This window comes from Canis lupus, chromosome 9 (assembly GCF_011100685.1).
Source record: "Canis lupus familiaris isolate Mischka breed German Shepherd chromosome 9, alternate assembly UU_Cfam_GSD_1.0, whole genome shotgun sequence".
Classification (NCBI taxonomy): Eukaryota; Metazoa; Chordata; class Mammalia; order Carnivora; family Canidae; genus Canis; species Canis lupus.
The window spans coordinates 54,238,168-54,262,462 of record NC_049230.1 but is presented as its reverse complement, the minus strand read 5'-3'; the positions used below and the strand labels follow the sequence as shown (position 1 = coordinate 54,262,462).

Sequence of the window (24,295 nt, the reverse complement as noted above, 5' to 3'; positions counted from 1 at the left end):
GCCTGTTCAGGGTCATTGTGATCTGCCCCTCACCCAAGGCCATGTGAGGAACAGTGGGCTTTTGGGCCTGAAGACAGAAGGTGGGGCTTTGTGCTCAGGAAGCCAAGGCTATATTCACAAGGGAGTTGGTGGAACTCCTGACCAGGGCAGCCAGGCCCAAGCCAGGGGCAGAGGGCTCAGGGTTCCACTTCCCTCTCTGGATCTGGGAGGCCCAGGTGGGTCAAGTTTGAGCTGGGCAGCTCTGGAAGTACAATTTCAACCAGAATCCTGGGCAGTAAGAATATAGTAGGCCTGGAAATGAAGAGAACCAATTTCAGATCCAGGCTCTGCTTCTGTTTGCTGTGTAATGCTGGAAAGTCTGTCTGTTCTCAGGGCTCCATAGTAAAACAGACTGTTGGGCCCCATCTGTGACTCTTGACTAGGAAGGGCAGGGGAAAAGCTTATTCTGTGAAACATGAGTGGGGGAGGATTGTTTGGACCAGCAATTTCACTGGAATGATATCATTTTACAATTTTGTAAGTCAGCCTGGAGGAGGCATCATAGCTGATGTATTCCCATTTTCTGCAAATACTCAATGGGATGGAAGGGCATACCTCCTCAGGAAATTGGAATATTGAGTGGGGAAGGTGAACCTTTTTTATATTTATTCTAAGAGCACATGAGTTTTTAGAAAATGGATGAGGAGCACCTCACTAACTAGATGATTTCTAAAGAGCCCTCCAGCCCTTGGCATGCTGCAAACATTTCTTGACCAACTACTGTGTGCAAGGCTTGGGAATTCAGTGATGCAAGAGGCTTTGAGGTTGGAGCTGTCCAGATCTGGAAAGGCCTCAGAGACCAGGTGTAGGGAAGGGACTTTCTCATCCATTGACAGGAAAAAAAAAAAAAAAAAAAAGGTGGGGGTGGATTTTTAGGCACCCCTAAAAGAGCCGGGCTCAGAGCTGCCCCCAAAGGAAAATTATAGATGCACCTAGCATTTGAGATTGCTTAGGATTTATCCCCTTCTCTTTAACGTATGGAAAATGAAGCTTAGGACAGGGGCCCAGGTCAGGGAAACCAAGTCTGACCTGGAGTACTCTGGAGAGGATGCCATATAATATATACATAAACGGATTTGGAGGACTCCACAGCAGTCAGCAGCTCCCCCTCCCATAGCTTTCACTTCGTTAAACACTTTTTTAAAAAAGATTTTATTCATTTATTTGTGAGAGAGTGAATGTGTGTGAGAAAAAGCATGAACAGGGGGAAGGGGAAGAGGGAGAAGCAGACTCCCTACTAAGCAGGAAGCAGGAAGCCGGATGTGGGACTCAATCCTAGGACCCTGTTATGACCTGAGCAAAGGCAGACGGTTAACCAACTAAACCACCCAGGTGTGCGAGCAAACACACTTTTAAAGAACCTCCTGTGTGCAAAGCCCAGAGGAAGGCACTGTAAATCTAAGACCAGAGCATCAGTTTGGGAAAAATGAACTAATGATAAATACTATTTACTGAGAGCCCCCTGCAGGCACAGGGCTGAAGGTTGGACCTGGGCTATCCTACACATTGAACACTGGCAGAAGAGGAGACTGAGGCTTGGAGAGGTTCACAAGGCCTACCCACCTGCAAACTCACATTCCATCAAGGTTGTTTCAGGGACTCCTCCAAAATTTCTATATATGGGAGGAGCCTATGGGAGGGCAGGTTTTTTGGAATGGAAACTTCAAGAACTAGTTCTGTGTATTTGGGCTAACAGCCCCTTGGCACTGTCAGGGATATCTTCCTTTCTTTCTCTGTTCTTTCCTTCTTTCCTTCCTTCCTTTGATCTGTATGTTTTTATTTTTTATTTTTAAAAAAGATTTTATTTATTTATTCATGAGAGACACAGAGAGAGAGAGGCAGAGACATGGGCAGAGGGAGAAGCAGGCTCCATGCCGGGAGCCCGATGGGGGACTCAGTCCTGGGACTCCAGGATCACGCCCTGGGCCAAAGGCAAGCGCTAAACAGCGGAGCCACCCAGGGATCCCCATGCATATTTTTTTTAATGCAAATTATTACGGGTGCAATTTGGGTAATAAGGCACCTCCTCCCCCTCGCCCCGCCTCTTTTTACCCAGTGGAAACCTACAGAACGTTCGCTTTCAAAAGTCCAGCCTTCAGCCTCTAACCGCACTGGTGCGCGTGCTGGAGGCAGGAGAGGCGCGGCGCGGAGGCTCCAGGCCCGAGAGGTCCTGCACGGACCCAGAAGTCAACTGAGGTCAGCAGCCCGCGGGGCGGGGCGAACCGGCCGCGGGGCGGGGCTAGCGGCGGCCCCGCCCCGGGCTCCCGGAAGTGACGTGTGGGGACAAAGGCAGCGCGCGCCGCGAGGTGTCGCGTTTGTCCGCGGTCTGTCGGAGCTGGTGGTGGGCTTGTGGGGTCTTCGCCGCCGCCGCCGCCGCCGTCTTCCGCATCCTCTTTCCCGTCCTCTTCTCCCGGGTCCCGGGAGCCCCCGCCCGGGGTGAGTAGCGCGCGGCGGAGCGGGGAGCCGTGGCCGCCGGGGGAGGGGAGGCCCCGGTCCCCAACTGCCTCGGCGCCCTGAGGCCCCGGCTCGTCACGTGACCCGGCGCGAGCTGCCCGAGCCCCACGTGCGGGCCCCGGGGTGGTCGGACCTGGGCCACCGGTGGCGGCGGGTGGGGGAGGAAGGTCGAGGCGGCCGGACCCTGGACGGGGCACTCCCCCGGGGGTGCGTCCGGGGACCGTAGCTAGGCCCTTTCCCATCTGAGCCTCAGTTTCCCCTGTGAGAAACGGGGATTAAGGAGAGCACGCACTCGGAGGGGAGGTGTCAGGATTCAGTAAAATGCTCAGGTCAGAGCCGGGCACAGTAGTGCCCGTTGCATGGGAGTCGCTATCGTATTTCACCTTGGACCCAGCTCCCGTTCCAGTTCCCCACTGGTGCCACTCAGAAGGCAGCTCCCCGCGAGAGCCCTTGGAGCCAAGGTCAGCCTGTTTGCCCAGGGGCTGCCAGATGGAACCAGAGGCCCAGGCTCTGCTGCCCATCAACAGCGGGATCTCTCTGGGATAGAAACAGCCGGTGTCAGAGGCCCTGGCAGTGGGGCGGGTCGGTCTTGTACAAGGTCTGAATGTGTAGAATGATGGCCCAGAGAGAGAGGATGATCCCCTGGGGGATGGGGCCCTTGACTGTGTTAAGGGGTCTGAATTCCCTCCTTGGCTGTTCTTGGTTTCCTGTGTGTGTTTGTGTTAAGGCACAACACCCCTTTAGTGGAATGGCTTTCTGTCGGTCAGCTGGGGCCTGGGGGAGGGTTGGAGGTACATGCAGAATGCGTTGGTGGGGCCCAGAAGCCATAGGGTCACAGAGGTAGCATCTCCAGAATCTCTGCACTGTTTCTGTGCTGGAACAGATGGGAAGCTCACTCCCCTCCACTGCAGGTTTGCAGAGCTGTTTGTCTGCTGGACCGACCCCCCAGCATAACAGTAGTGATCCCTTAGGTGTTGCCAGCACTCTACAGTTCATAGGGCACATCACTGCATTTTTCCCATTTGATCTCTACAATTGGCAGAGAGAATTGATGAGAATTTCATTTGACAGAGATTTCTGAACTTGAGATAATATGTACCTGCCACTGTACAGATCACTGGATGCTTTCACACCGACCTGTGACGATTGTCACAGCGTTTCTGTAAAGTCAACATTGCTGTTTCCATTTTATAGATAAACTTAACTGAAGTTAGGTGTCTTATCTGAGATTAGACAGCCAGAGAAAAGCAGAGCCAGGATTCAGATGTGGTTCATTTGACTCTACCAGAGCCTTAGTTTGGTTTCAAACACCCCATCTCTCCTCCTCCGTCACGCCTTTTTTCGTCTTGTTTACTTCCTCCTTCCCTTTCTTTTTCATAGAGCACCTTGCCATTCCCATATGTCCAGCTGCTGTCACAGATCCAGGGAGAACAGGCCCTGTCCAGTAGGCTGCAAGAGGGAGGAAGTAATGTCAAGCAGGCTCTTGCCTCCTGTTGCTTCCAGGTTTTTTCTTAGAGGCTGGTAAATGAGGAGGATGTGATGCCTCCCCAAAGCACTGATGGTGACAGTTCAAACACCATTTTTTTCCATGGACCCTGGGAGAAGTAGTAGCTGGGGCGGCTGCCTAAACACCTTGGAGGGAAAGAGGAGGTGGCTGCATGACCATGAATGATGGACAACACGTTCTACCTGCTGAAGAGCATAGTCCACTGTGAACAAAAGGCTTCTCTTCCCATCCAAGCTAGCTGAGGATGCACACAAAGCCAGATTGTGTCCAGGCCTTTTCCCACCCCTGCAGCCACATAGCTCCTCACCACAACCTGGGCAGAGTAAAGGAGGACTTACTGCTATTTGACTGACAACCCCACTGTTCCCTTGGACTCCTAGGGTCCTCTTTCCCACTCTGATCTGGACACTGGGAGATAAAGTGTAGACAGGGCCCCAAGGAGTCATGTTTACTAATTAATCAGCTGTTGGAACAAATGTCAAAATTATACTTGCCATTTCCCATCCTGGATGTTCCTCCCCTGGCTTGTTCCTAGAATCTGCCTGTAAGTGGAGTTCTTGTAAATTAGATTATTCAGAGGACCTTGACATTTAAAGAAATCATGTTGTAAGGCTTTTGGTAAAGCAAAAAATTACATTGTCGGTAATGCTTTCAATGTTACCAGTTTTGAATGGTTGGATTTTTATAAGACTTTTTCAGAAGTGGAGAATGTAACCACAGAAAGCTCATTCTTTGAATCCTTCAACAATTAGCAAACCCCCACCTTGTATCAGGTGCTGGGCTAATGGGGTATGAGGTCCTGTCCCTGTCCCCAAGAAGCTTGCTTCCTTGGAAGGGAAGGCAGACAGGCAAAGAGAGTACAGCCAGGTGAGTGGGCCCACATTTATTCTGTTCATTTAGTGGGGATTGAATTTTTTGTTGAATGCCTGTATGCTACATGGGATATGAGAGAAATAACAGTGATGCATCTCAGGATATTGCCACTGTTTTTCTAAGGAGCTCCCAGGCTGGTGGAGACAGATATGAAGACAAAACCAGCAGTTTGCCAAGACTGGCGGGCAGTGATGGGGACGGAGTTGGTGTTGCCGAGCTCCCGTCTGAGTGCTGAGTAGGAGCTCTGCTGGCATGCTGTGGAAAGAGCTGGCTTTGATGCCATCTGTCCTGGGTAATGGTGGAGAGGCTGTGACATGGTGGCTGTGGGTCCTGTTGATGGGGGCTGGGCAGCCCCAGACTGAGCTTTGTGGTGACATTCAGGCTGGTGGCCCTCTTTCCTGTCAGCTGTCCGGGAAGTACAGTGATCTTCATTCTACCACAGCTGGCATTTCTGGGTGTCGGCAGGTTTCTAGTTCTCTGGCTTACCATGTGACTCAGGGCTGGAGCGGAAGTTCATTCCTGTTGAGCTGTGTGCCACTTTCTCTCTAGGGGGTGGAGGAATAGCCTCGGGTGCTAGGACACTGGTGTGGGACATGGCGGTGAGCCAGGGTGAGGGGATGCTATATTTAGAACCAGGGCCCCCCAGCCTGTTACCCCAAAGGGCTCTTCGAGTGACACAGTAGTTGGAACTTGCCTTCACTGCAGTCCCAGACTCTTGTACCTGAACGAAGAAGCTAGAGCATCAATCTGAGAGCTGATTCAAGAATCTGAAGGGGCACAAAAAAAAAAAAAAAAAAAAAAAAGAATCTGAAGGGGATTGAAGGACTCTCCACACAGCAGAAGGGCTCCAGAGGACGGAAACAGTGACAATCACAGATCTAAGAACTGGACCTGCTAGGGCATGTGGATGCTGTCGCTTTTCTTCTGATTCCTTAGAGGGCTAGTGTGTGGCCTTGTCCCTGAGGAACATACAAATTCAGGAAGAAGCCAGGGGTTGGGGAGGAGGACCCTCCCCTGATGCCCCTACTGGCTAGCTGGGTTCCCTAGAAAGGGCTGACCTGATGGAAGCAAGATTGCACCAGTGAGGAGCATTCCTGAGTTGTTGGGTGGAATTGGGCCTGCCGCTTCTGGAAGGCTCCTTGTCTTCTAGGACAGGTTCAGAGTACAGTTGTGCATTGGGGACTAGTAACAAACATGGCCAATGAAAATTCTGTCCTTCTAGTCAGAATGTATTGAGGGCTGTATGCTTGTCCTTAGGGCACTTTTCTGTTTCCCATCTGATTACTTCTCTTGAAACTCTTAAAGCATTCGTGCATCCTCGGGGTTTTTTACTTGTTTTTGAACACTATTCTGGGGTTCCACATGAAGCTTTCTGTGTTAACCCCATCTTCCAGGAGTCCTGTGACCCGTGCACTGAGGGACTCCTGTGGGCTCAGTGCTGGGGACACAGTGGTGAAAAGGCAAGGTCATGCCTCTGGAGCTTCCATCCCACTGGAGGCTAGACAGTAAGTAAACAGTGTAATATAGAAATATACATTCTGATGGCAGGAAAATGTGGGGATTGGATCGAGGTGTTGGAGGAAGCCACTCTCGCTGGGCTGCTCCTGGAGGGCCTTTGGGGATGTGACCCCTGAGCTGAGAGCCTGTGATGGGAATGTGCCCCTGTTGCTATCTTCCTACAGCGCTGCTGCTCCTTATCCCAACTGCCAGGGTGGCTCCTGCTGTTCCCACTCTGCCAGTTGGTCCCACCCAAGCTTATATCCCAGCATACCTTGGGCCCTTCAGAAACTCTCAGCTCATTGGTTTTCCATTACCAACAGGCTAGACCCATGGCCCCCAGCCTGTTGCTGGAGCCTCTTGTACCCAGGACCAGTCTGCCCATCTAAGCTCATCTCCCCATAATAACCCTCTTCCTCTGCATTCCAGTCAGCCCAGGCCATCACAACAGTCTTGTGGGTGACACACGTGCCCTGCCCCCTCTGTGTCTCTTTGTGCTGCCCTCCCCCCCCCCCCCCCCCCCAGCATTACTTGTCTTCCAGGGACTAGCTCAGGTTGCCTTCTCTCAGCCGCTCCCCTGTCTGCCATTTGGAAAGGAATCCTCCATTCTTTAAGTTTCCATAGTACTTTTGGCTCAGTGCAGACCCATTTTGATGCATGCAGATGCCTCAGGGTAGAGATCTGACCCTTCTGTCCCTCCCTGGCATGAGTGGCTGGGCTGGCTGGGTGTGGAGCTGCCAAACCCTCCCCTCTCCCAGGCCCAGGCTCTTGCTTTGTCATTGCCTCTCCACCTGTTCTGACAAACACCCTCTTGTTGCATCTGCTCTCACTCTCGCCCTGGAGTCCACACAGCTTGTCAACTGAGTTCCAGAAACACATCTCTTGTCACTTCCCTGCTTGACTCTCGAGTAGTTTAAGCTCCCTGCTCTTTAGCGAGGAGTCTAATCTACAGATGTGCTCCCCTGACTATGTATTTCCAGTTGCAGGGGCTCTCTATGTGCTTTTCATGCCTTTCTTCCCGGAGCAGGCTTGCCTGGTTGGCTTAGTGAACCCTTCCTCATCCTTAGTTTTAGCTGATGGTCGTCACTCCTCAGGGAAGCACTTCCTCTGGGGTGTGTTGTGCTTATGTCTTGTACTTGTCTGCAGCCCTGCACAGTTGCCATTGTGTGCATGGAGCTATAGAGAGTCCTGGCACCTTAACAAAGGACCAGACCCCACAGTGAGCTTCATTCTGTGCTCTAGAGTGAGAGGGGAGGCATGCAGACTCCCCAGACCCCTCCCACAATCAGCTGGAACATCCACTGTGGAAGGTGGGGTTCCCTGCTTCACTTTCCTCAAGTGTAGACTGGGGGTTCTCGATACCCTAGAGTTAGAAGCCATCGGGTCAGGTGTCATGTATAGTAAGGAAAGGACTAGAAGCCCAGGATTCTGGGTCTTCTCCTCTGATACAGAGGTAACTTTGCAAAATGTCTTGAATACGAGAGACAGCACTGTCATCCAAGGAATAGCAGTTTTGGGGACACTGGACATCTCTCTGCATTGGACAGGGTTGCATGACCAGTGAAGCGTGGGGTGAGACTGGGGCCCTTGACTTGGCTGATTTGCTTTTTTTTGTTGTTCAGGAGGCACTGCTGCTGGGTTTGGTGCCCGAGCTGACTCGGTTGGTGACAGCATGACAAGTGAGGTGATAGAAGATGAGAAACAGTTCTATTCAAAGGCCAAGACGTACTGGAAGGAAGTCCCGCCCACAGTGGACGGCATGCTCGGGGGGTATGGCCACATCTCCAGCATCGACATCAGCAGCTCCCGGAAGTTCCTGCAGAGGTTTTTGAGGGTAGGCAGGTCTGGTGTGCTGTCCAGGAGCAGAGGATGTGGCCCTGGTGGCCCTCCCTGTTCTGCACGGGGCGCCACTTTTCACACGGATCACCGCAGGGTTTTTGGTTATCTGTTGGCGTCGACCACCCAGGCCTCGAAGGCTGGGGCGGGGGCAGCATGTGACTGGGGCCTCTGTCTCAGGGTTGTCAGATGGGAGCTGGTCACTGTGCGAGGGTTTCCGGCACCAGCACGGAGTCTCACTTTAACCGTTCCGTTTTGTCTGGATTGAATCCTTCACTCTCTTGCCATGTTTGCGGGCTGTTGGGCTGTGGGTGCTGGCTGTTCTGCTGAAGGCCGGCTCCTAGTTGTTCACCTGCCCTGCCCTCCTCTGTGCCAGGCTGGCGTGTGCCCAGCTGTGGCCTCCCCTGGTGAGCGTCAGAGGCTGGTGCTTGCTCCTCATTCTACCTGATGCCTCTCTGCCCACTTTCCGTCTTCCATTCTTTCACTGCTTAAATTTTTTCCATCCTGTTGTTTTAACGGGGCTCTGGGAGTGAGAGGAGATCAATGCGCCTATTCAAATTACCCATCTTTAAGTGGAAGTCGGCTTTTTAGACAGGTGGCCCAGGACAGGCACAAGGTGTGCTCCTGCCCACTGGCGACCCCACAGCCTACATGCCTGGTCCTACTGGAGTGACCTTGGGAGCGTGGGAGGAACAGCCCTTCCTAGGGACAGGGTCCCTCGGGCTTTTTGAGCCTTCCTTACGGAGTCTGTGCCTTCTCTGCTTCTTAGGAAGGCCCAAACAAGACGGGCACCTCCTGTGCCCTGGACTGCGGAGCCGGCATAGGCAGGATCACCAAGAGGCTGCTGCTGCCGCTCTTTGGAGTGGTAGACATGGTGGACGTGACAGAAGATTTTCTGGTTAAAGCCAAGACGTATCTGGGGGAAGAGGGCAAGAGGGTGAGGAACTACTTCTGCTGCGGCCTCCAGGACTTCAGCCCCGAGCCGAACTCCTACGATGTCATCTGGATCCAGTGGGTGATAGGTGAGCTTTCCCCAGCCCTCTCCACCTTCCACACACCTCCTGCCACAGAGGTGGTCCCCCCGGAGTCCTGGAAGCCACCGCCCCAGGGCACCTGCAGCAGGCAAGATGGCAGGGGTTTCTCTAGTCTTCCCAGGGCTCGCCACGACTGTGGAAGGCACTCCCTTAAAGTACACCTTCCATGTTTTATCAGTACCTTTTATGACCCTTTTGGGTGCAGTTTTTTTTTTTTTGTTAAAGATTTATTCATGAGAGACACAGAGAGGTAGAAACATAGGCAGAGGGAGAAACAGGCTCGCTGCAGGGAGCCCAATGTGGGACTGGTCCCAGAACTCTAGGATCATGCCCCAAGCTGGAGGCAGACACTCAACCGCTCAGCCACCCAGGCATCCCTGGGTGCAGTTTTTTGGTGAAAAAGTGGAAATGAACAATAACTTACTGCATTCAAAGAACTTGGAAATGAGTTTTTATAAGTAAATGTTTTTTATTAAAGGAAATATTGAAGCCTTGGCTGCTCCTGCTGTTCACAGTGAGTAAGCCGTGCTTTACCGTCCATCCTGCACCTACTTAGCCTAGCAGCACACCCAAGGCACTCTTCCTGGGCTGCTGACTTGGCAGCAGGTGCGGGGGGGAGAGGGGGGGAGGGCACTGTACCAGCATTTGGCCACCCACTACATACTCCATAACAGATACCACAGCCCTGCTGGGGACACACTGGGTCTGGCCCTATATTTTGTGGTCCCTAAAAGCCTATCTGGAGGTGTTTTTCTTGTTTTGTTTTTTTGCCTGTCTGGAGTTCTAATTAGGGAAGGGAACAGTTTGGTATGTTCCCCTAATCCAGGCCTCAAAGCAGGGGGATTGGCATGGAGCGTAGGTGTCAGGCAGGGCCCAGAAGTCGTCCACTCAGGGTGAAATCCCAGCTGTGTACTTTGTGACTGCTCTCTGGTGAGTGGCTTCTGAGCCAGCTTCCTCTTACATGGAATGGGATTTGGTAAGCTTCTCTGGACTGCTGAGAGCCAGGGAGGCCCTGTGTGTTTAGACAGCTCAGTAAGGCAGTGAGAGGAGGCGGAGAGCCATGTATGGCCAGTGACATATACGTGCTTGGCACCACTCCCTCCCTAGTGACCCCAGCCTCTGTTGTCCCCAGGCCACCTGACTGATCAGCACCTGGCTGAGTTCCTGCGGCGCTGCAAGCAGGGCCTACGCCCCAATGGCATCATTGTCATCAAAGACAACATGGCCCAGGAGGGTGTGATCCTGGATGACGTGGACAGCAGTGTGTGCCGGGACCTCGAGGTGGTCCACAGGATCGTCCGCAGTGCAGGCCTCAGCCTCCTAGCCCAGGAGCGCCAGGAGAACCTCCCCGATGAGATCTACCACGTCTACAGCTTAGCCCTGAGATGAGCGGGGGCTGGCAGGAAAAAGGGACCAGTGTGGGGTGGGGACTGGCAGCCGGGCAAGACCCAGAGGCTCCATGACGATGGTTTGGGAGTGTTGAGCAAGACCGCTAAATATACCTGTCTGCCGTCCATCACTAGACTCTTTTTCAAAAGACATAATGGGACCCAGTGAGGAAGGGTGCCCCTGAACGGAGCAGTGAGGCTGGAGCCTGGCTCTGCTGCTTCTCTGGGCAGTGCAGACTCGCGTGACTTCAGGGCCCCTGGTGCTCCCCACTGGGAATACAGTGATCCCATCAGAAGTGGAGATTCCCTGGATCTCCCTTGTACCACCTGGCCTTCCAGCTGTAGGCCTGGCTGCCTTAAGAGGAAGAGAACTCTCGGTCATAGAGGACTTTTTTCCCTTGGGGGGAGGAGAGGAGCCGGGCCTGGAGCTGGCACTGTCACCCTGTTGCTACGGCGAGCCTGGGCAGGCCTGCTACCTCCTGCAGCTGCTGGGGATGTTTGCTTTCTGAGGCCTGTGTGGTGATGGAGCCCTGGTGTCCCTAATGTGATCGTTACAAGTCTGCAGCCTCACTCCTGGCTGGGCCTGGCAGCTCCTCCTCGGTGAGCATTTTCAGTCAGAAAATAAAAGGGTGAATCCTGTAATGGGAAGGCCCTAGCCAGTGTGGAGTGGTACTCTTTTTTAACTGGGACAGCAGTGCTGTGTTAATTGTCCCCACCAGATGCTGCCGTCCCCTAGTGCTTCTCACCTCTTAATGGCTGCAGTGGGAGCCTTTATCTGAGGCTGGGGAAGGGTGAGGGGCCAAAATGTCACCTTGAAGGCCAAGAGAAATGTTTTACTTTATAATGTATCTTTAGTTGCCTCAGCTTGCTTCCCCAGCATTTACACAATTCATAAGGGCCCATGTGCCTGGGACTCGGCTTTGTGAGGGCTCGGCCTGGGCAGTACAGTCAGCTTTCAGCAGTGTAGCTTTCTTCATCAGATGGACCCCTCACAAAATTGTGAGACATTTTGGAAAGGACTGTCTCTGGTCATGCAGAATTGCTTTTAGCAGAAGACATGGTCTCCCAAGGTCCCAGGTTTGGCACAGACAGCTGCCACCAGAGTCCAGTCCCGTGCCTTGGTGGCTGGGCCGTGGGTGACCTGGTCCCAGAACGGCCAAAGGTGGCAGGGGTCAGCTCAGCTTTCTCCCTAGCCCACCAAAAGCACTTCTGTATGTGACATAATCTAGCATGAGGAGAGGCTGGGAGTGAAGGGCCTTGCAGGGTTGTCCCCCACAAGCCTACCATGCTTCCTTCTGGCTTTAGTTGGGCCCCATGCAAGACAGACCAGCCTCCTACAGTTCTCAGGAGGACAGAGACTCAAAGCTACCCTGCCTGATGCTCCCTGCAGACGAGGTGTACACTTGTCCCAAATCTACACCCTGTCCCTTTTCCCAATGTGGTTGAGACTTGGGGGTTCTGGCAGACAGAAGGGGGGGCAGTCCCCCTGGAAGACAGAGTTTTTTTCCCACAGGAATGACCGCAGCTGCTGGGCTCCACCTGTGTTCTTGGTACACAGTTAGGATCAAGTCTCCTCTCCCAACCTGTACCTTCCGGAAGATGGCCAGAAGGTTCTCCCCTAAGGCTGCCACAGGTACCAAAATCCACCAGCAGGCTGAGCTGCCCAGACCCTGCACCCTTCCATCCGGGAGTGGTCAGATGTCCTCTTCAACGGTACCACTATGCTCACTGAGGAGGTACCATTTCAGCCTGTCAGGCAGAGGTAGGGCTTTGACCTTCGCATCCACAGGCCAGGGCTGAAGATAGAGCCGGATGTAAACCCGACATAGGTGCTTGAGGGATGGAGGATAGCTCTCCAGCTGCCTCAAGGAGAAGTGAAGGGCCTGGATCTTCTCTGCTAGACTGCCCACAGGATGGATATCGAAGTTTTCAGGCAGCTGGAGTTTCTGGGAATTCGTCACCATGAGATCTAGGACGGTCTCAGCTTTGCGCAGGAGGTCCACGTGGCTCTCATCTTCAGCACAGCCTGGGTGGGAACAGAGCCTCTCAAAGATGATGTGGAAGCCAGACCAGCAGGATGCACCATGGAGGGAACAGTTATAGGCAGCTCCAGACTCCAGCAGGAAGCGCAGGAGAGGGAAATGCAGTTTGAAGCTCTTGAGGCAGATGTGTGTGAGGGACTCGTGGGCTGGGCACTCGCTGGGGTCAGCCCCATGGGCCAGGAGCAGCTGTGTGACTTGGAAGCAGAAGCGGCTGATCATCTGGGCCTCTTCTTTGTCCCCTCCCACCGTCTCACCAAGCAGGAAGATGATGCAGGTGAACACAGTGTCCCCGTCTTTGGTGGTAGCCTTCACATCTGCCCCTACAAGAGCCAGTCAGGAAAAGAGAAAACAGGAGAAGGTCTTAAATCCCTGCAAAGTAATGCTTCATGTTTAATGGTGGGAAGAAAGAGAAGGGCCTGGGAACAGCCTGTGGACCAGCCTCACCTCCTTCCAGTAAGAGCCGGATATTCTCAGTATTATAGATCTGCACCCCGTCACTGCTGGCCAAAGCATGGAGCAGAGCAGTCTTTCCTATGGAAGGAAGAGAATGAGGAGTGTGGACCAGGAAACCAAGGTCAGGACCACCCCTCAGGTGCAGGGGACACCACAGGATGAGAAAGTGGACTTTGTTTTGTCCTCAAGGATTTTAAGTAATCTTTACACCCAACATGGGGCTTGAACTCACAACTCTTGAGATCAAGAGTCACATACTCTACCAACTGAGCCAGCTGGGCACCCCCCAGAAAGCAAACTTTAAAAAGGACCAACTTCTCAGCCAAGGTGGAGGGTGATCGGTTTCTAGTCATTCCCTTTCCACCAACACAGAACCAAGAGCAGAGTGGCCAGAAGACGTGGGATATTTCTGGACACGCAGATGCTGCTACCTGAGACCCGGGCTTAGTCTCTGCCAAGAAGTGCTAACTCTGCCTCAGAATCTGACCACATGCATGCCCTACTTCCTCCTGCAGACAGACCTCAAGGGGCTGGCGTGGGGCCAATGGCTGCACCACTTCCTGAAAGCTTCTGCAGGTCAGCAAAATGCAGCAAAATCTAGCCTGCACACCTAGCCACTGTCCTGGGGTGCTCTGGCTTTCCCTCGCAAAGCACCCGGTGCCAGGTGCCCTGCTTTCCTGTGGGAGGCACCCACCATGCTTATCAGCCGCGTTGACGTCTGCTCCAAGATCCAGGAGGCGCTGCAGGCAGGGCAGGCGCTCGGGCTCCTCACTGGCCAGGTCCAAGGGGCTGCTCTCATGGATCTGAGCCAAGAAAGCATAGCTGAATGGGCCTGGGGGCCTGTGAGGCTGCCCATAGCCCCCCACTCACCACATCCCTGCTTCAGAGCAGGCTGGACCCAGCCCTTACCCGGTCCCTCCGGTTAATGTCGGCCCCGTGGCGCACCAGCAGCTCCACCATGTCCGGCTGGTTTCGCAGGACGGCGATGTGCAGGGCCGTGTAGTAAGTGACAGGGTCTGCAGGCACAGACACAGCTCGTCTAAGTCCTATCGGCCCCAGCCCTCTTTCCTGAGGAGACCCAGGCTTCTGTCACCATGAGGGGTCAGGACAGAGCCATCCTCATCAGGTGCCAGCGCACAGGCTCTGGAGTCAGACCTAGGTCAGGATCCTGGGGGCATCCTAGTGGGCGCAGCACCTCACCTGTCTGGGCTTTAGTCTCTTCTGTAAAATGGAACTGTAAGGGGGCCTCTTCTCAGGCTGCTAGGAGAAGCACCCGGAGTGACAGCTTCTGAAGCCTGGTAGTAACAGCCACATCCTCGAAGCCAGTCTCCAAATGACTGACTTCCTAACAGGCCCCGTGCCCCTCAGCTCCTCAGCCCTCCAGGAGCCTAGCACCCTCTGAGCCTGTCCTCAGACGGGGAGGGGAGGCGTGCCTGGCCATGTGCTGTGTCGGCTCAAAGACCAACTCAGTCGCAAGTCAGCCCTGTATGTCTCCTGGCTGACCCTGCCCACCCTGGTAAGAAGGCCAGAGAAGTAAACTGGCTCCATCCCCATCCCCTGGCCCTCTGGGCTAGAAGCTAACCCAGCCCTGTCTTGATTTACACCCAGTGTCACTTCCGTGTTTTTCCCTCTCCTGTGGCATGAACAAAAATGCGAGATGGCTCTGAATAAGTGGCAGAAAATTGCTCTCCCTGAGCTCTGGGCACAGTGCCAGCAACCACATTTTCATGTTAATGGAACCCAGGATTTAGCTGGGCAAGTGTGCTGATCAATCACATGGTGGAAGCAGCAACCAACTCGCCCTTGAAGCAGAGGTGGTAAGAACCATCTGAAAGCCCACAGGGGGATGGGGTTCCTTAGTCACCACCCATGGAAGAAATAAGGAAAGTGGCTCCCAGGAGAACAGGAGAAGCAGTGCCTGAAGGCTTGGCTCCCCACCCAAGGCAGAGCCCCACTTAAGCCACCTATCCACCCCACCCCCAGCCCCTCTGGGCTCCAGCTGACCTTCAAAGTTGAGGTTGGCCCCATTGCGCAGGAGAACGTCGGCGGCCCGGGTCAGTCCCAGCTCGGCCATCTTCAGCAGGGCATTGCTCACACCTTCCTGGTAAAATGGAGAGTGCGCCTTTCTCTCCAGCAGCTCGGTGAGAACAAGGATTCGGCTCTCCTCGCTGGCAACATAACTGGGCCTGGGGCAGGAGAGAGGTGGACCAGTTGGGGTGTGGGGGGGGGATGGCTGTAGGACTAGCTAGCCTGCACACCCTGTGGGTGGGTGGTCTGCTGTCATCACCCCCATCCCCCACCCCCAGGGAGGATCCTGGTTCTGCGAGGGCAGGAAGTCTCTTTGGAAAAAGGCCCGTGGTATAGCAAGCTGGATCTTTTAACTTCAGATGACTCCTTGCGTTTGCTAAGAACTGGGGCTGTCTCCAGCCTCCTCTCCAGTTGCCCAGACAGTCTGGTCCCTGGATTGAGTACAAAGATTCACAGCTATGGTGCTGGGCCTGAAGGGGAGCCTTTGCAGCCAGGTGCAAGAAGCAGACATTGGCACCCTTTCCCCTGACACTGACTGTCCCTGAGCTGCAGAGGAGGCCAGACCAGGCAACCCCCACAGCCAGGGCAGCCCAGGCCCTCCTGTGCTCACACTCAGATGTCTAACCCCCCAGGCCCCAGAAGGCTGAGTGCACACGTGGCCCTTCACACCCCAGCACCAACCCAACCTGTCTTCCAGCACTGACCTCCAAGAGCTGCTGTGGCTTTCTCCAGAAGCTCAGGCCTGCAGGCAGCTCCTTCACAGGCCACCACCTCTGGGTGAGGCCTCGCTTCCTCACCGATGCTCCCTACTGCCCTTAGCCTCACCCCTCTGGGACCCTTCAGTTGTCAGAATCAAAGTCCGACCCCCCACCTGGGCAGGATTCCGACTGTTTCCCCAGCCTGGGAGGATGCCCGGTGCTGGACGGATACACAGCAAAAATTCTGGTACTAGGAAAGGCCACACAGCAGGCCCTTTGCTGCCCCGCCCTCACCCTCACAGCAGCCTTAAAGTTAAGGAAACATCTCACACTGTTTTCAAAACAAGCCTCAAAGCCAACAGCAGCGAAGAAGCAAGCCTGCTTCCACCGAAGTCCCCAGGGAGACGCATGAAACCCACTGGGTTTGAAATCCCAAGGGATCCCAGAAACATGCCTGCTTCTCTCCGTTACACCGAACGGACACACACCCGACTAGGGACCGTCAGTCTTTCTCCTCTGAAGTATGAGCATCCCCGAGGCTGGGGGTTTCCTTTAGCTCACTGATGCATCCCCGAATACCTTTCGCACCTGCTCGTCTATGTAAGATGCAAACTCGGCTGCAGAATTCAGTTTCGCACGGCTCTCGGGTAAACACTGAGGCCCGCAGACTCCTCCCTGCTCCCTTGCAACTGGCAGGCAGGGCCGAGGGTGGGGCATCGAGGCGGAGGCCCCGCCGGCACCCCACCCTCCCGGCCTCCCTGCGCGGGCCTGGAGCACGCTCCACCCTGCAAGGGGCAAGACCTGGGCCAGGTGCAGGAGCTCAAAGCAACGCAACCCCGGCCTCCGCCCGCCTCTGCATCCGTACAGCGGGGACACAGCCACCCCCCCCCCCGCCACGCCTGTGGAGACCATTAAGGGGGGCAGCGCCGGGTCGGCCGCCGGCGGCAGGGAAGCTAGTTACCCGTCCAGGGGCTCCTGCCGCTCGGGGTCCTGGATCCCCAGGGAGCCCAGGATCGCGTCCACCAGCGGCTGGTACTCGAAGATGATCCTCCGGAAGCCGTGCAGGAACGGCATCGCGGCGGCCTCGGCGGCGGCAGGGCGGCCGCACCTTCCCCGGAGGCCGAGGGGCCGACAGGCGCGTCCCGGCGGCCGCGGGCTCCACTGGCTCCTGCGGGACCAGCCCCCGCGCCCCGCCGGCCCGCCGCCCGCCCCGCTGCTCCGCGGCGGAAGCGCGAGGGCCACTTCCGGCCCGCTCCGGCTAGGGAAGCGGCGGGCGGCGACAGCGCCCCCTGCGGGCTGGGAGGGCCGCGGCGCGCCCCGGAGCGCGAGCCGGGGCCTCCGGGCTGCAGCCCCGGCCGAGTGGGGGTCGCGGATCTGCCTGCACACCGGATCCCCGCCCGGCGCTGCGATCCCGCCCCCGCCGCTGGGCGCCGCCCGAGCTCCGCCCCTTGCGCTCCCCGGCCGGTCGCTGCCCAAATTCCCGGGCGTAGAGGTGCCTGGACCCCGGGCGGCGCCCCCGGGTCACACCTCCTAACGGCGGGCCTGGCGCTCGCCTCCCGGCGCAGGTGGACGCCCCCCCCCCGCCCCGTTCCGGACTCTCCCCCGCAGCTCCTGGCCCTGCAGGCCGCCAGCTCCTTCCACTCTCCGCCTCGATGGACCCCGTGAACCCGAATTTCTCCTCCGTAAGACGCGCAATCGTACCCACCGAGGGCTGGGTCGGGAGCTCTGCGGGTGTCAGGGCGGGGCGGGGCCTCTTGCCCTAGGTCATCGCTGCGACCTCCACCTCCTGGAGCCCCACATCGGAGCCCGGCCGCCCTCCGGGACCCCAGAGTCCTTCCTCGAGAGCTGTGCGGTCGCGGTCCCGGCCTCGCACCCCGCCACGCGCCCCTGGGCTCTCGCCCATCCGGCACCTGCCTCGGTGAAGGAGAGGAGGCCTAGGGAGCCGTTCGAAGACAGTCTTCCTCCCCCACCAAGGGCAGAACAGATTCACCCGGGAAACCCAATCCTAAGCGTCTGGCTACAGGGACCCAGCAGGGGCCAGTCTGCGGCAGGGGCTGCATAATTAATCCTTGCTGTTATCGTTAAGTTTACAAGGTTGCTGCACAGATCAAATGACAAGCTATCAAAACCTCCATTGGCACTCAAAACACCTTTTTGCCTCTGCCTCTGTTGCCTGGAAGGGCCAGAAGGAGGGGTGGGAGGGGTGGGAGGGGTGGGCAGCTTGGACTTGGCTGGAGGGGCTCCAGACCACCGGGTCCATGCCTCCCAGCACACGCTTGCCTTGATTCTCACTCCAGGAAAGTGTGTCTGTGTGAAGATTTTACCTATTTGAGAGAGAGAGGGAGAAGCAGGCTCTCCGCTGAGCAGGGAGCCCAATGCAGGGCTTGATGCCAGGACCTCAGGATCAGGACCTGAGCTGAAAGGCAGACGCTTCACCAACTGAGCCCAGGCACCCCAAGAAGTGTCTTTGTGAGCGACATTGAGAAATTTTGCTCACACTGATCTGGAGCTTTCCATCTTATCCCATAAAATCAGAAGATTGGGTACCTGGGCCCAAATTCCCATCTGGCAACAACAAGCATCTGAGTGGGGCACTTGCTCCAGTGTGCCTCAGTCTCCCCAGGTGTTAGTCCCCGCCCCCCAGGGGAGGGGGTTGGGAATGTCTACCCCTCTTTGAAGTGTCCACACCCTGCCTCTCCATCCTGAGGTCCTCAGTGGTGTGGCAGCTGATAGGCAACCAGAGGCTTCTCAGCCCTTCCCATTTGATTCAGGGTCACTTGCTCCATGGCACAGGTCAGGGGCCTGACTTGTCCCTGGGAATGTGGTGAGGAGGCCTGTTCGGATGGGGCCCAGCACAGACCTGGGGGGACCACATGGGCTGAGGCCCACTGCTACCTGGCTCCGCTGGTTTCCTAAGGCCGTCATAGCAAAGCATCGCAGGCTGGGCAGCTGGAAACAGCAGTGTATTCTCTCCCAGTTCTTGGAGCGAGAAGTCTGAAAGCAAAGCGTCAGCAGGCAGAGACTTAGCTCCATCCAAAGACTCTAGAGAAAGTTCCTTCCTAGCCTCTGCTGGCTCCTGGAGGCCCCCGGCTTTCCCCGGCTTGTGGCAGCTCTATTGCCATTTCTACTCCTGTGTTCACGTGGCCTTCCTCCCCATGTCTCCCAGATCTTGTTCTTTCTAACTGACGCCAGTCATTGGATTTAGGACCCACCCTAATCTCGTACAAATTCATTTTAACTCGATTACATTTTTGGGACGCCTGAGGTTGCTCAGCAGTTGACTGTCTGCCTTCAGCTCAGGACGAGATCCCGGGATCCAGGATCGAGTCCCACATCTGGCTCCCCTCAGCGAGCCGGCTTCTCCCTCTGCCTGTGTCTCTGCCTCTCTCTGTGTGTCTCTCATGAATAGATAAAATCTTTAAAAAGAAAAAAAAAACTTGATTATATTTGCAAAAATACCCTATTTCCCAATAAGTTCACCAGCAAAGGTACCAGAGGCTCTGATGGATGGACCCCCACCCTCCATGGCCCTCTGGTCTCGGGTCTCAGTTTCCTCACTGAAGGCCCTTCAGCTGACAATCTTGCAGCCCATAAAGAGGTCCTTGGTGTTGCTGGTGGGCTCTGCCAACAAGAAAGCTAATTATCTTGTGACCAATAAAGTAACAGTAATGAGTTAGCAGGTTACTTACTGACACTTTCTGATGTGCCAAGCTCTGTGCTAATCTCAGTCAACTCCATTAAGTAAATGATGGTGTCGTACTATTTTTCAAACAAGAAAACAGGGCTCAGAGAGGTTTGGAGGCTCCCCTGACGTTGCACAGCTGGGTTGAGGGACGTGGGTGCTCCTCCCTCCATCTGGTGTTTAGGAGTGGAGTGACCCCGCAGCTCCTCTGGGTGTGGACCTGAGCGGGTCTGCAGAAGCAGGGGTAAGGAGCTGATCCCTGCTCTGTCACGGCCCCTGGGCACCACACTGTGGAGCCAGGCCCCGCCGCCTGCCTGTCGCCCAGGCTCCTGTCTTTAGAAAACTCCTTGACCTCTGACCTCCCTCCTGTCAGCAAGGGCAACCTTGTTTCCTCCATCTGTCTCCCATTAAGGCTCTGTCACTCAGAGCCTCTGATTTAAGTTCCGAACCTTCTCTCTTCTTTCCTTGCCACTGCCTCTCACTGCCCTGCCAGCCTAGCCACTTCCTCCCGCCTAATTCCAGGATTCCTGAGCAGCCTGGGGGTTCTGGAGCCAAGCCCCTGGTGCTCAGACTCTGGCTGGGTCTGCCCCCTGCCCCAGGGAATTTGGGAGTCCCTCTGACTGTCTGGTGTACAGAGAGGGCTAACCTTAATATATAAAGAACTATTAAAAATCAATAAGAAGAAGGCAGAAACACTAACAGAAAAACATGCACAGGTGAGTCCCAAAGGATGAAAAACTATTAACCTCGAGAAGTTTAGCCTCTCTGGCTGACATCAGCAGGGGTAACAGCTGATGTGGGACTTAGCTCACGTGAGACTCTGCTCTATAGCAGTTGAACAAAGCCAGTCAGAGAAAGGAGGTACTATGTGATTTCCACTTAGGAAGAACTGGCGTGTGCGTGTGTGCACCCGTGTACCCGTGGGTACGTAAGCAGGGCTTTGTTGATGGCCCTATGCTAGGATGTTGGTGGCTCTTTCCAGTGCTGGGATCTGAGGAACTTTTATCTCTTTTTGTGTTTCTGTGTATTTTCTTCCTTTATATCAATGAGTGTCTTGCGGGAGATTCAAGACATTGAATCAGCCACAGGCGGGGAATCAGGCCCTGCACACTCCTCCTGTACCTAGGGTCGAAGAGAAGGCTTTGAACGCCAGAGCCAGGCCCTGCTCTGTCCACAAAATCCTTCTCCCAATGCCGTCAAGTGACATCCTTCCCAGCATGCAGGTCACCTGCCCTGGTGGCCCCCCAGCCAATGGCAGCCATGGTGGAGTGTCCCGTGTCCCGTGAATTAGATTAGAGGCTCGATGTGCACGATCTCACCGACTAGTCATAAAACCCCAGGCAGGAAGGAGCAGCAGGATTCCCACATTGCGGTCCGAGGCTCAGAGGCCAGCGAGTTCCTGAGGGGCCCCATCAGGAATCAGGATTCACACCCGGAGCCTGGCTCTTAACCTCTCCCCGGAGCCACCCGTCCAGCCCCTGCCCTGCTCACACGCTCTGGCTCACACACTCCTAGACCCTCACACGCTCAGGCACGCATACTCTCTCACACTCACGCATGTACTTGGGCCATGGACTCTCACACATGGTCCTGAAGGCTCACACGTGTGCGCAAACCGATGGCCACACTCACGAGCCATCCTCACACCCTGTACACTCTTGCCAACATCTTCTCACACAGGCACATGCTTCCTCAGCCTGGTCTCTATTGGTCTCTATTTAACCTCGCTCACATGGTCTCTCTCTATCACACACGTGCACACACGTGCACACACTCGCACACACAGGGTGGGCAGCTCCGGGGAGGGGCTGGGCCTGCTCCATTCCCAGGACCCTCACCTACCCAGACTCCTGTGCCCACAGCAGGGAGGGGTGTCAGCAGCCAGGTCTGTCCCTTTTAAGGCCCTCGATGGGGACATTGGGTGAAAGGCCCCCCTTTCATTTCTTTTGATTTGGCCGAGGTTCCGTAAAGTGAGATGTTTGGACACGTGGCCACCCGTCTGCAGGAATATTGCCTCCTCTTGTTTTTGGGGCTGCCGCCAGCCTCAGCCCCTGGCATGTCCTAGGGGCACCGAGGCACAGAGATGGAGGGTGGGGAGGATTGGTGATGGGAGCGGGGCCACAGTCATGGGACAGGTCACCCCCGGGGCTTCCTCCGGTCTGCCCTCCTTCGGCCCCCTCTTCCTCCCCCTCTCCCTTCCCCTTCCCCTCCCCCACACCCTGACCCCACCCTGACCCCTGACTCTCATGGCCAGAGCCTGCTGGGGGCAGGGGTGCTGCTTGGAAGGACAAGGCCTCAAGTCTCTGCTCCCAGAAGCTCAACCCTCTGTGGGCTCAGGGGGTAAACTGAGGGACAAGGAGGCCGGGAGGAGGAGGGGACGGTAGGATCTTGAGGCCAGGGAAGACTTCCCTGCCCCTCCCGCCTTCCATCTGTTCTCCTAAGATGCCCCTGACACCCAAGACCCCCCGGGTCGGCTGGCCAGAGCCGGCTCCGAGGGCAGCCTCCCCCGGACACGGTCCCTGCTCCACACGGATGCAGCAGGTGCTCCCTCAACCAGGCAAGTCCCAGGGGTGCTCCGTGAGTGCTGACCCCAGGTGGACAGGCTGCGAAGGTGCTTGGAGCCTGCCTTAGCTACTCTGGTTGCCACAACAAAATACCATGGGCTTGGGGCGGGGGGTGGGGGGGACTTACACAAGGGCCATTTATTCTTCAGGGTTCTGGAGGCTGGAGGTGGAGGGGCGTCCAGGATCAGGGTGCTGGCAAGGGACACTTCACCCTGAGCCTCACTGCTTGGTTAACAGGTAGCCACCATCTTCCCATGTGCTCACCTCTTCCTTGCATCCACATGCAGAAAAGGTATGCTGGGGGCTGGTCCTCTTCTTAGAAGTGCAAGAGGGGTGCAAAGGGGGATCCCCTTCTGGGGGGGTCTCCATGCTCATGACCTCATCTAACCTAATTACCTTCCAATGGCTCCACCTTCTACTCCCATCACCTTGGAGGTTAGAGCTTCGATATATGAACTTGGCAAAGGGGGGCAGTGGGGGCCACAAACATTCAGTCCACTACACAGCCCTTCAGCCCCTTGCCCCAAGACAGGAGGGCTTCTGGGGCTCAGGCTCTGGCCTGGCCCTTTCTCAACCTTACCGCCCCATCTATATAAGAGGATGGTGGTTTGGGGGCTTGCCCACATGCTCTCCTGCTCCAGAAATCAGGGGGCCTCCTGAGACTGACCTTTAGCCGCACGTGGGGGAACCATCCCAAGATGTAGCGCCCAGGCCTCTCCCTGGCATCGTCTCACCTCCCAAATCCTGGTCAGCCTGCCTCTGTCTCTCTGGTCCCTGGCAAGCAGGGCCATGTGGTCTCAGCCCAGGCCTCGCCCTCTCTGAGCCAAATGGGTGTGGGGAGGGTCCCTGGGAGGTCTGAGCCTGCCTCATCTCTGGCTGGTCCATGAACCCAGAGTCCTGATTCCAGAGACTCTCCCTCCTGAAGCCGCTGGTACCCCGTTGGCACCAGTTCCTGGCAGGCCAGCCCAGAGGCAAAGCTCAAAGGAAGGGACCACTGGGCCCCCTCCAGCCACTGTAGCCAGGCCTGGTCAGGCTGTGCCAAGGGAGGGCTCAGATCCCTCGGGGAAGGAGAGAGGGCTGAGGCGGGCAGAGGGTCCTTTGTGCTCCCCAGAAAGCCCTCCTCTCCACCCCCCACTGGCCCTGCTTGGCAGAGCGGACACAGAAGGAATCTGGTCCGCCATCCGTCAGGGAGACAGAGTGGGCCCGTTCGAGGAGGGGAGCCGGGAAATTTGATCATTAAGAAACCCTCCTGGCTGTCTGGGGGAATTTAATTAAATTGCTGGAGAAAGCTATGAGAAGACCACATCTGGAACCAATATGTGGGCTTTGATTTTTTTTCCTCCTCTCTCTCTCTCTTTCCCTCTCTCTCTCCCTCTCTCTCTCCCTCTTCCCTCCTTCCCTCTTCCCATCTCACTGCATAAAGGGAACACAGTAGAGCCCCGGAGCATTGGTTCCTCTGGGATAGGATTCCTGGCAGAGGCAGAGAGAATCCCCAGGCAGGGACCCAGGCACAGAATGGGGAGAACAGAGGTGAAGTCTGAGACAGAGACGAGGAGAGAGAGCCGGGGAGGGAGGGCTGTGTGGCCTGGCTGCGCCTGGGGTTCTGGCTGTGAAGTTGTCAGCAGTGACAAAAGGTAAAGGCCTACTTTGTAGACGAAGAGAGTCATTCTAGAGGATTCCAGAAATCAATGCACCTGGCCAAGAGTCGGTCAGGCAGCCAGCATTTATCAAGCCCTTGAACTGCTTGAAACACCCATGGTGGGGTGACTCATCCCCATACCCTGAGGCATAGATCCCCCATTTACAGATGAGAGGGAAGTTACTTGCCTAAGGTCACGAGTCACAATGGCAGTGCGGGAGTGGTGGTGGTGGTGGTGGTGGAGATCTCGGGCCTATCTGGATGCTGTCTAGACAGCCGTGTGGGTCACTCTGATTGTTATTACTTCACTCGGTGGCTATTTGTTTCATGCTTGCCACTGCCGGGCACTGGGCTGGGCTCCGGGGAGGCAGGAAGCTCAGCAGGTCTGGGAGGGGCTGGGTACTGACAGGGACCAGGACAAGGGGACCTCACCCAGGCAGAGTCAGTGGCGGTGAATGTGGGTCCTGTGCCTGGATGGGAGTCGGCAAAGGGAGGAGGTGGCAATGGAGGCATTGGGGTCTCTCTGTTGCCCTCATGGAGCAGGACCCAGGTGCATTGATT

At 55.8% G+C, this 24,295-nt stretch overlaps 2 protein-coding genes across 8 annotated transcripts; one reads left to right on the top strand and one right to left on the bottom strand.

Moving 5' to 3' along the window:
* The first annotated feature begins 2,095 nt into the window (after positions 1-2,095).
* Positions 2,096-11,283, top strand: NTMT1 (N-terminal Xaa-Pro-Lys N-methyltransferase 1). Of its 6 annotated transcripts, XM_038549090.1 has the most exons (5): positions 2,314-2,475; positions 4,997-5,165; positions 7,993-8,204; positions 8,976-9,228; positions 10,373-11,283. In XM_038549090.1, the coding sequence occupies exons 2-5, from the start codon at positions 5,126-5,128 to the stop codon at positions 10,627-10,629; spliced, it is 762 nt and encodes a 253-aa protein (XP_038405018.1). In that variant the 5' UTR covers positions 2,314-2,475; positions 4,997-5,125; the 3' UTR covers positions 10,630-11,283. The 6 variants fall into 6 exon arrangements, with proteins under 6 accessions (XP_038405021.1, XP_038405018.1, XP_038405023.1 ...); XM_038549093.1 differs by lacking the exons at positions 2,314-2,475; positions 4,997-5,165 and adding an exon at positions 2,096-2,235; XM_038549092.1 differs by lacking the exon at positions 4,997-5,165 and having other exon boundaries at positions 2,315-2,475.
* A 160-nt stretch (positions 11,284-11,443) lies between these two features.
* ASB6 (ankyrin repeat and SOCS box containing 6) lies at positions 11,444-17,014 on the bottom strand. 2 transcript variants are annotated; one of them, XM_038549087.1, is made up of 6 exons: positions 16,811-17,014; positions 15,128-15,309; positions 14,033-14,139; positions 13,818-13,926; positions 13,115-13,201; positions 11,444-12,990 (listed from the first exon to the last, which is right to left on the bottom strand). In XM_038549087.1, exons 1-6 carry the CDS (start codon positions 16,921-16,923, stop codon positions 12,323-12,325), a joined length of 1,266 nt encoding a protein of 421 aa, XP_038405015.1. In that variant the 5' UTR covers positions 16,924-17,014; the 3' UTR covers positions 11,444-12,322. The 2 variants fall into 2 exon arrangements, with proteins under 2 accessions (XP_038405015.1, XP_038405017.1); XM_038549089.1 differs by lacking the exon at positions 16,811-17,014 and adding an exon at positions 16,438-16,690.
* Between the last annotated feature and the right edge of the window lie 7,281 nt (positions 17,015-24,295).

Excerpts from the sequence above, each read along its gene's own strand:
- NTMT1 (XM_038549090.1), top strand. The coding sequence starts at position 5,126 with ATGCTGTGGAAAGAGCTGGCTTTGATGCCATCTGTCCTGG. Across the intron at positions 8,205-8,975 it reads TCCTGCAGAGGTTTTTGAGG|GAAGGCCCAAACAAGACGGG; the intron begins GTAGGCAGGTCT and ends TCTGCTTCTTAG. Across the intron at positions 9,229-10,372 it reads CTGGATCCAGTGGGTGATAG|GCCACCTGACTGATCAGCAC; the intron begins GTGAGCTTTCCC and ends TGTTGTCCCCAG.
- ASB6 (XM_038549087.1), bottom strand. The coding sequence starts at position 16,923 with ATGCCGTTCCTGCACGGCTTCCGGAGGATCATCTTCGAGTACCAGCCG. Across the intron at positions 15,310-16,810 it reads CGGCAGGAGCCCCTGGACGG|GCCCAGTTATGTTGCCAGCG; the intron begins GTAACTAGCTTC and ends CTCCTGCCCCAG. Across the intron at positions 13,202-13,817 it reads CAACGCGGCTGATAAGCATG|GAAAGACTGCTCTGCTCCAT; the intron begins GTGGGTGCCTCC and ends TTCCTTCCATAG.